This window comes from Anthonomus grandis, chromosome 19 (assembly GCF_022605725.1).
Source record: "Anthonomus grandis grandis chromosome 19, icAntGran1.3, whole genome shotgun sequence".
NCBI classification, from domain to species: domain Eukaryota; kingdom Metazoa; phylum Arthropoda; class Insecta; order Coleoptera; family Curculionidae; genus Anthonomus; species Anthonomus grandis.
This window is the reverse complement of record NC_065564.1, coordinates 4411441-4419500: the sequence shown is the minus strand read 5'-3', so window position 1 is coordinate 4419500 and position 8060 is coordinate 4411441. Positions and strand designations below refer to the sequence as shown.

Below are 8060 nucleotides of genomic sequence, written 5' to 3'. Positions count from 1 at the left end.
ATCTGCATACTTCGCATACTCGAAGTTTATGGCATTTGTAGGTTTTAAAAGACCTAGTATATCTTACTATATCCATTGGCTGTTCCTTCGATTGATCCATAGAAATTGATATAATAGTCTGAATGATAAAAGAGATTTGTCATTTGAAATTAAATAATCAATCAGAGTCTGACTTCTTTGGACTATTCTAGTTGGAGTCTTAATTATTTGACTAAACGCATTGGTATAAATGATACTCAATAATTTGTTACTATAAAAACTGTTTTTTAATAAATCAAAATTAAAATCCCCAAGAATAATGTTGGTGCCATTAAATCCACTAATATCCCCCAAAAAACTCTATAAATTTGGCATCTTGTTTCTGAGGCGAATGGTACAAAACAGAGCACAAATATTTACCTCCACCCATAGATAGCTCAAAAGACAACAACCAGACATAATCATCAATAGACAATACAGACCCCACCTTATATCTAATAAGGGCCAAGACCCCATTTGTTCTACTGTTGTTACTAGTGCATTGCTCCAAATTGTACCCATCAATAATCAACTCACATGGTTCAATAACCGGCGTTACGTGAGTCTCACTCAAAAGCAAGATCTTAGTCAGTTACTAGTAAATGAAACATTGTAAAAACCAACTGGGTGAAAAGTCATGGTTTTTAGACCTAAATATAATTTTTTTTACACGAATTCTTCCCTTTCCTTGACATAAGTTTCAAAAGTCTGAAATGACTTTAACTGCCTGAAATAACACTAGAACTTACTTCAAAAATCTGAAATACGTAAAAAATTACTTTAGATTTAAAAATTATTACATTATATAAAAATTAGCTTCAAACATTAAAGGAGAGAAACTTAAAGTGAATTGAAATGCCTGGATAATATTGAAAATCAATCCAAAAGTCTGGAACATAATAAATCGCTTCAAAATGCCCTTTAGTCGTTGAAATTAAGTTAGTAATTACTTCTTTCATTGTAAAAACTATAAATATAGTCCTAAATATGCATTTTTTTACACTAATTTGTCCCTTACAAAGCTCATTACTGTTATTTATTCATTTTACACGCATTTTTTTTAACCTTTATCCACTTTTTCATCATTTTAAGCATTATTTGGGTACAATAAATTGGGTATTTTTCTCCTCAGATTTTAGTAATTTCTGGGTCAAATTGTGTCCAAAAACTGTGGATTTTTAGGTGCAAATAGCAGCTTCTAAGTTATTTGAGTTAAGTGGCCATCAGATTTCAATAAAATTATGCATTTTTTAAAACCTTATCCCTTTTTAAAGTCTAGTTTGGTCCTAAGTATTAATTTTGTCTCACAAATTACCATACATTTGTATTTTAATAATCTCGCTTCTGTTGGTAATATTTTAGTGATTTTTCGACTAAATTATTACCAAAAAATCCCCGTACATCATGCATATCCAAAAAGTCTGCATCTTTAGACTCAAATACCAATTTTTAGTCATTTTTCATACCTGTTTTCCTTAGCACGGTACATTTGACCTACTGCTTAATAACTTCGGTTCTACTGGTCAGATTTAGTGATTTTTTTCACTAAAACATGACCAAAAGACACATTTATTACACCCAAAAATATTAAACAAATCCACAGACAGGGTGACCCCTTGTGGCCCCATTTGTACTGAACATCCCCCAAAAAAAAAAACAACAGTTTGCAACATTAATTTTTTATTATAATAAGTATATTCTTAACAGCAATTAAATCCGTAAATAAATAAAACACTTGGACAGTTACTCTATTAAAGTCCCTTCTTAATAAATTTCTGAATGCCTTCATCGACCACCTGCTGAGTAACCCCATGTTTCACCAGGACAGACACCACTCCAAGCCTCTCCAGGTCATAAATATTCCGGCTTTCATCGTCGAAGAATAGCATGTTTTCGAACTGGTACTTTGACTGTTTTTTTATGCTAAAAAAGCCCCCAAATTAGACCTAAAATCATTCTGAAACAATCCCGAATACTCACTTATTAAAATGGGTTACTTTTGACCCGGGAAAGATCTCTTTATAAGTGAAGTACTTGTCCCAGCCGAAGAGGTCCAGGAGCTGATTGGCCCCTTTTATCTCCCCAGTCCTGGAAGCCACCCCCAGCTCGTACCCTTCTTCTTTTAAAGATTTTAATACCCCGGGTACTTCGGGGTAAAATTTCACTTTCGAGCCATGGGCGTCCAGTACATCCCCGTTTTTCCTAATGGAGAATAACCGGAGAAGTTATGGGTTAGTTTTAGAACCTTATATTACCTCCTGAAGGGCGGCGTAACGTGGGTATCCACCCAAAAGGGCCACAAAGTGTAATCTAGAAATACAAGTTAATTGTGTGAAATTGGCGGTGGGTTTTGGGGCGGGGCAGCTGTACCCAAGTCGAATACTATCACTTTTAAGTTGTCCACTTTCATGTCGCACCAGGAATTACTTAATTTAGACCTAAATATAATTTTTTTTACACGAATTCTTCCCTTTCCTTGACATAAGTTTCAAAAGTCTGAAATGACTTTAACTGCCTGAAAAAAATTACTTTAGATTTAAAAATTATTACATTATATAAAAATTAGCTTCAAACATTAAAGGAGAGAAACTTAAAGTGAATTGAAATGCCTGGATAATATTGAAAATCAATCCAAAAGTCTGGAACATAATAAATCGCTTCAAAATGCCCTTTAGTCGTTGAAATTAAGTTAGTAATTACTTTTTTCATTGTAAAAACTATAAATATAGTCCTAAATATGCATTTTTTTACACTAATTTGTCCCTTACAAAGCTCATTACTGTTATTTATTCATTTTACACGCATTTTTTTTAACCTTTATCCACTTTTTCACCATTTTAAGCATTATTTGGGTGCAATAAATTGGGTATTTTTCTCCTCAGATTTTAGTAATTTCTGGGTCAAATTGTGTCCAAAAACAGTGGATTTTTAGGTGCAAATAGCAGCTTCTAAGTTATTTGAGTTAAGTGGCCATCAGATTTCAATAAAATTATGCATTTTTTAAAACCTTATCCCTTTTTAAGGTCTAGTTTGGTCCTAAGTATTAATTTTGTCACACAAATTACCATACATTTGTATTTTAATAATCTCGCTTCTGTTGGTGATATTTTAGTGATTTTTTCACTAAATTATTACCAAAAAATCCCCGTACATTATGCATATCCAAAAAGTCTGCATCTTTAGACTCAAATACCAATTTTTAGTCATTTTTCATACCTGTTTTCCTTAGCACAGTACATTTGACCTACTGCTTAATAACTTCGGTTCTACTGGTCAGATTTAGTGATTTTTTTCACTAAAACATGACCAAAAGACACATTTATTACACCCCAAAATATTAAACAAATCCATAGACAGGATGACCCCTTGTGGCCCCATTTGTACTGAACATCCCTCAAAAATAAAAAAAAACAGTTTCCAACATTAATTTTTTATTATAATAAGTATATTCTTAACAGCAATTAAATCCGTAAATAAATAAAACACTTGGGCAGTTACTCTATTAAAGTCCCTTCTTAATAAATTTCTGAATTCCTTCCTCGACCACCTGCTGAGTAACCCCATGTTTCACCAGGACAGACACCACTCCAAGCCTCTCCAGGTCATAAATATTCCGGCTTTCATCGTCGAAGAATAGCATGTTTTCGAACTGGGACTTTGACTGTTTTTTTATGCTAAAAAAGCCCTTAATTAGCCCTAAAGTCCTTTGAAAACAATCCCGAATACTCACTTATTAAAATGGGTTACTTTTGACCCGGGAAAGATCTCTTTATAAGTGAAGTACTTGTCCCAGCCGAAGAGGTCCAGGAGCTGATTGGCCCCTTTTATCTCCCCAGTCCTGGAAGCCACCCCCAGCTCGTAACCTTCTTCTTTTAAAGATTTTAATACCCCGGGTACTTCGGGGTAAAATTTCACTTTTGAGCCATGGGCGTCCAGTACATCCCCGTTTTTCCTAATGGAGAATAACCGGAGAAGTTATGGCTGAGTTTTAGAACCTTAAATTACCTCCTGAAGGGCGGCGTAACGTGGGTATCCACCCAAAAGGGCCACAAAGTGTAATCTAGAAATACAAGTTAATTGTGTGAAATTGGCGGTGGGTTTTGGGACAGGGCAGCTGTACCCAAGTCGAATACTATCACTTTTAAGTTGTCCACTTTCATGTCGCACCAGGAATTACTTAATTTAATACAAAAACGTGGGTTTTCAAAGGGAAACTCATAGAATGTAAATAAGCAACAGCTGATTGTGACTTGGGGCAACAAAAACAGCTGATTGTGACAAGTGACGTCTACGTGATGGTGTGTTTATACAGTGTGAATACACTTTGACATGTGTAAATAGTTTCAAGGGCGTTTTTTGAGTTTACAAGTATGAAGATGGCGTAAAATTGAAGTTTTATATGTGGAAATATGCTTTTAAGGCTATTATTAATAATATTAATAGTATTAATTGAGGAAAAGGAAAATCTCCGAAGCTAAAGATCAAGTGTCCTCACTTCAACATTCCACACGTCACTGTTGACATTTCTAGGTTATATTTAGTAATGCCAAACCTAACCTATAAACAACAACATCAACATTATTGTTGTGCTTTTTAGTGGTGGTTTAAGGGCTTTTTAACGCGAAAACGATGAAAATCGCGGTCGAGGGCTGCGCCCACGGCGAGCTAGAAAACATTTACGCCGCCATAAAAGACATCGAGGACAGGGAAAAGGTCAAAGTTGACCTGTTGATATGTTGCGGGGACTTTCAGTCCTCGCGGAACGCTGAGGACTTGGCTTGTATGGCCGTGCCCCCCAAATACAGGAGCATTTGCTCCTTTTACAAGTACGTACCATAAAATAACTTAAAATGTGCTTTTTTCCCCAGTAAAACCTTTTAAATATTACATAGTGGTGTTAGAGTTGAGTAGTCAGGTTTATTGGGTTTCTAGATACTATAGTGGGGAAAAAACCGCCCCGATCCTCACGATATTCATCGGGGGCAACCACGAGGCCTCCAACTACTTGCAAGAGCTTCCTTATGGGGGCTGGGTGGCCAAAAACATTTACTATCTTGGGTACGCCGGAGTGGTTAATATAGCTGGTTAGTACTTGAGAACTTGTTCATTTCTATCAGTTTTTAATAAATAACCTTCGGTCATTCAGGTGTAAGAATTGGGGGGCTCTCAGGCATTTACAAATCGCACGATTACATGAAGGGGCACTTTGAGAGGGCCCCTTACGATGAAAATGCCAAAAGGAGTGTCTATCATATAAGAAACCTAGAAGTGTTTCGTCTAAAGCAATTATCAAGGGAAATAGATGTTTTTTTATCTCATGACTGGCCTACTGGAATCTACCATCATGGAAATGTAAACCAATTGCTCAAGCGGAAACCGTTCTTCAAAGGAGAGGTGGATAGCAATCAGCTGGGGAGCAAACCTTGCGAGGAGCTCCTCCACCATTTACAGCCAAAATTCTGGTTTGCCGCCCATTTGCATTGCAAGTTTGCCGCCCTGGTCGCCCATAAGGATAATCCCACCCCTACAAGGTTTCTTGCCCTGGATAAATGTTTGGTTCGGAGGCAATTTTTGCAAATTCTAGACATACCCCACATAGAGGGAAAACCTTTCGATCTGGAATATGACTTGGAATGGTTGACTGTGCTGTTTTTGACCAATCACTTGTTGAGTGTGAAGAGCGTTAGCAATTATATGCCTGGAATGGGTAGCCAGGAAAGGTAAGCCTGAATCGGTAATTGTATAAGAAAGTAACATAAATGTGGTTTAAAGGTACAATTTCACCCCCACGGAACAAGAAAAGGACCTGGTGCTGAACAAACTGCAAAAAAACCTTAAAATCCCGAAAAACTTCCGTCCCACAGCCCCCTCATACCAGCCGGGGGACAATATGAAACACTGCAAACAGCCCGAGCCCAAATTGAACCCGCAAACGGTGGAATTCTGCGACATTTTAGGGATCGACGACCCGATTTGCCTCGTTTCCGAGAGTAACAGTCTGAACATCTCGTTGGACGCGAGTTTTTATGAAAATTCGACGTTCATAAGTAGCGATTCGGAGTCTGAAGAGGATGAGGACGAGGAACCGAAAAAGTTGACCCCCATGAAACTTCCGGAGCCCGTCAACGCGATTTGTGAGGAGGAAGCGCTCAGAGTGTCTCCGAAAAGGGCCCCCAGTGAGGAGGTGCCGGAGGTCAAAGTCCAGAGCGACACGCCCAAGTTCAAGAGGAGAAACGTGGGCATTTACGGGGTGGGCAGCTGATGAGCGCGGTATTTATTTTTTGTTTTTAACATTTGGATGCATGTTTTAAATAATTTTTGTACAGTGACTTTATTTATCGGTTCGGATTTTATTCTGTCCGCAATAAATCTTTATATATATATAGGAACGTGAAAATCGAGTAAATTATTGTTTTTTTTTTAATGAAGAGTTTCGTGTGTTTCGAATTTTTTAAGGGTAATTGTTGTAAATTGGATAATTTAGTTAATAATGCTTAGAATTGTTTGATTCCTTTTTTATCAATTAAAAAGGACCTTTTTTTAGGTGCAATGGAAGATTTGCGAAGAATTCTTCTATTGAATTTTTTTTTATTGCACTTTTAAAAAGTGTCTTATTTTTTATGTAACTCACTTAATAACTTCCCTAAAAATGCTCATATCAACGTAATTCTTTTTTTAACAGGTAATTTAAAGCATTCTTTAAGTGTCTGAAAGTTTTGGAATAAATTCTTCCATTGGAATTTTTTTTATTCCTTTTTTAGAAAGTGTCCTTTATTTTTTATAGGTAGGCATATAGCTGTCGTAACTCAGTTAATAAGTTTCCTAAAAATGCCCATATCGACGTAATTCTTTTTTTAACAGGTAATTTGAAGCATTCTTTAAGTGTCTGGAAGTTTTGGAATAAATTCTTCCATTGGAATTTTTTTATTCCACTTTTAGAAAGTGTCCTTTATTTTTTATAGGTAGGCATATAGCTGTTGTAACTCAGTTAATAAGTTTCCTAAAAATGCTCATATCAACGTAATTCTTTTTTTAACAGGTAATTTGAAGCATTTTTTAAGTGTATGGAAGATTTGGAATAAATTCTTCCATAGGAATTTTTTTTATTCCACTTTTAGAAAGTGTCCTTTATTTTTTATAGGTAGGCATATAGCCATTATAACTCAGTTAATAAGTTTCCTAAAAATGCCCATATCGACGTAATTCTTTTTTTAACAGGTAATTTGAAGCATTCTTTAAGTGTATGGAAGATCTGGAATAAATTCTTCCATTGGAATTTTTTTTATTCCACTTTTAGAAAGTGTTCTTTATTTTTTATGGGTAAGCATATGGTTGTAAATCGCTTAATAAATTTACTAAAAATGCTCCTATCAACGTAATTCTTTTTTTAACAGGTAGTTGAACACTTTATTCAAGTCTGTGAAAGATTTGGAATAAATTGTTCCATTGGATTTTTTTTTTATTGGACTTTTAGATAGCGCCTTTTATTTTTTTATGAATAAACCTATAGTACTTGTAACTCGTTTAATAACTTCCCTAAAAATGCTAATATCAACGTAATTCTTTTTTTACCAAGTAATGGGAAGCATTCTTTAAGTGCATGGAAGATTTGGAATAAATTCTTCCATTGCAATTTTTTTTATTGGACTTTTAGATAGTGCCTTTTATTTTTTATGAGTAAGCATATAGTCCTTGTAACTCGTTTAATAACTTCCTTAAAAATACTAATATCTACGTAATTATTTTTTTACCAAGTAATGAGAAGCATTCTTTAAGTGCAGGGAAGATTTTGAATGAATTCTTCTATTGGAAATTTTTTTATTCCACTTTTAGATAGTATCTCTTAATTTTTATGGGTAGGTATATAGTCCTTGTAACTCGTTTAATAACTTCTCTAAAAATGCTAATATCAACGTAATTCTTTTTTTACCAAGTAATGGGAAGCATTCTTCAAGTGCATGGAAGATTTGAAATGAATTCTTCCATTGGAATTTTTTTTATTCCACTTTTAGATAGTATCTCTTAATTTTTATGGGTAGGTA

General features: G+C 35.1%; 2 protein-coding genes across 4 annotated transcripts; one reads left to right on the top strand and one right to left on the bottom strand.

Annotated features, from left to right (window-relative positions):
- Nucleotides 1-1680: 1680 nt before the first annotated feature.
- Nucleotides 1681-4504, bottom strand: LOC126747482 (magnesium-dependent phosphatase 1-like). Of its 3 annotated transcripts, none has more exons than XM_050456149.1 (4): nt 4139-4433; nt 2274-2328; nt 1999-2220; nt 1681-1941 (listed from the first exon to the last, which is right to left on the bottom strand). In XM_050456149.1, exons 1-4 carry the CDS (start codon nt 4176-4178, stop codon nt 1770-1772), a joined length of 489 nt encoding a protein of 162 aa, XP_050312106.1. In that variant the 5' UTR covers nt 4179-4433; the 3' UTR covers nt 1681-1769. The 3 variants fall into 3 exon arrangements, with proteins under 3 accessions (XP_050312106.1, XP_050312107.1, XP_050312108.1); XM_050456150.1 differs by lacking the exon at nt 4139-4433 and adding an exon at nt 2389-2447; XM_050456151.1 differs by lacking the exons at nt 1681-1941; nt 1999-2220; nt 2274-2328 and adding exons at nt 3433-3692; nt 3749-3970; nt 4024-4078 and having other exon boundaries at nt 4139-4504.
- A 50-nt stretch (nt 4505-4554) lies between these two features.
- On the top strand, nt 4555-6401 carry LOC126747481 (lariat debranching enzyme). The gene is made up of 4 exons (XM_050456148.1): nt 4555-4844; nt 4951-5102; nt 5165-5738; nt 5791-6401. Exons 1-4 carry the CDS (start codon nt 4648-4650, stop codon nt 6278-6280), a joined length of 1413 nt encoding a protein of 470 aa, XP_050312105.1. The 5' UTR covers nt 4555-4647; the 3' UTR covers nt 6281-6401.
- The last annotated feature ends 1659 nt before the right edge of the window (nt 6402-8060 follow it).

What these genes read in the sequence shown, in the direction of transcription:
- LOC126747482 (XM_050456151.1), bottom strand. Translation starts at nt 4,178, where the DNA reads ATGAAAGTGGACAACTTAAAAGTGATAGTATTCGACTTGG. An exon ending in AGTGATAGTATTCGACTTGG is followed by an intron (nt 4,079 to 4,138) that starts GTACAGCTGCCC and finishes TTGTATTTCTAG; the next exon opens with ATTACACTTTGTGGCCCTTT. An exon ending in GTTACGCCGCCCTTCAGGAG is followed by an intron (nt 3,971 to 4,023) that starts GTAATTTAAGGT and finishes ATTCTCCATTAG; the next exon opens with GAAAAACGGGGATGTACTGG.
- LOC126747481 (XM_050456148.1), top strand. Translation starts at nt 4,648, where the DNA reads ATGAAAATCGCGGTCGAGGGCTGCGCCCACGGCGAGCTAGAAAACATT. An exon ending in AGCATTTGCTCCTTTTACAA is followed by an intron (nt 4,845 to 4,950) that starts GTACGTACCATA and finishes TTGGGTTTCTAG; the next exon opens with ATACTATAGTGGGGAAAAAA. An exon ending in CGGAGTGGTTAATATAGCTG is followed by an intron (nt 5,103 to 5,164) that starts GTTAGTACTTGA and finishes TCGGTCATTCAG; the next exon opens with GTGTAAGAATTGGGGGGCTC.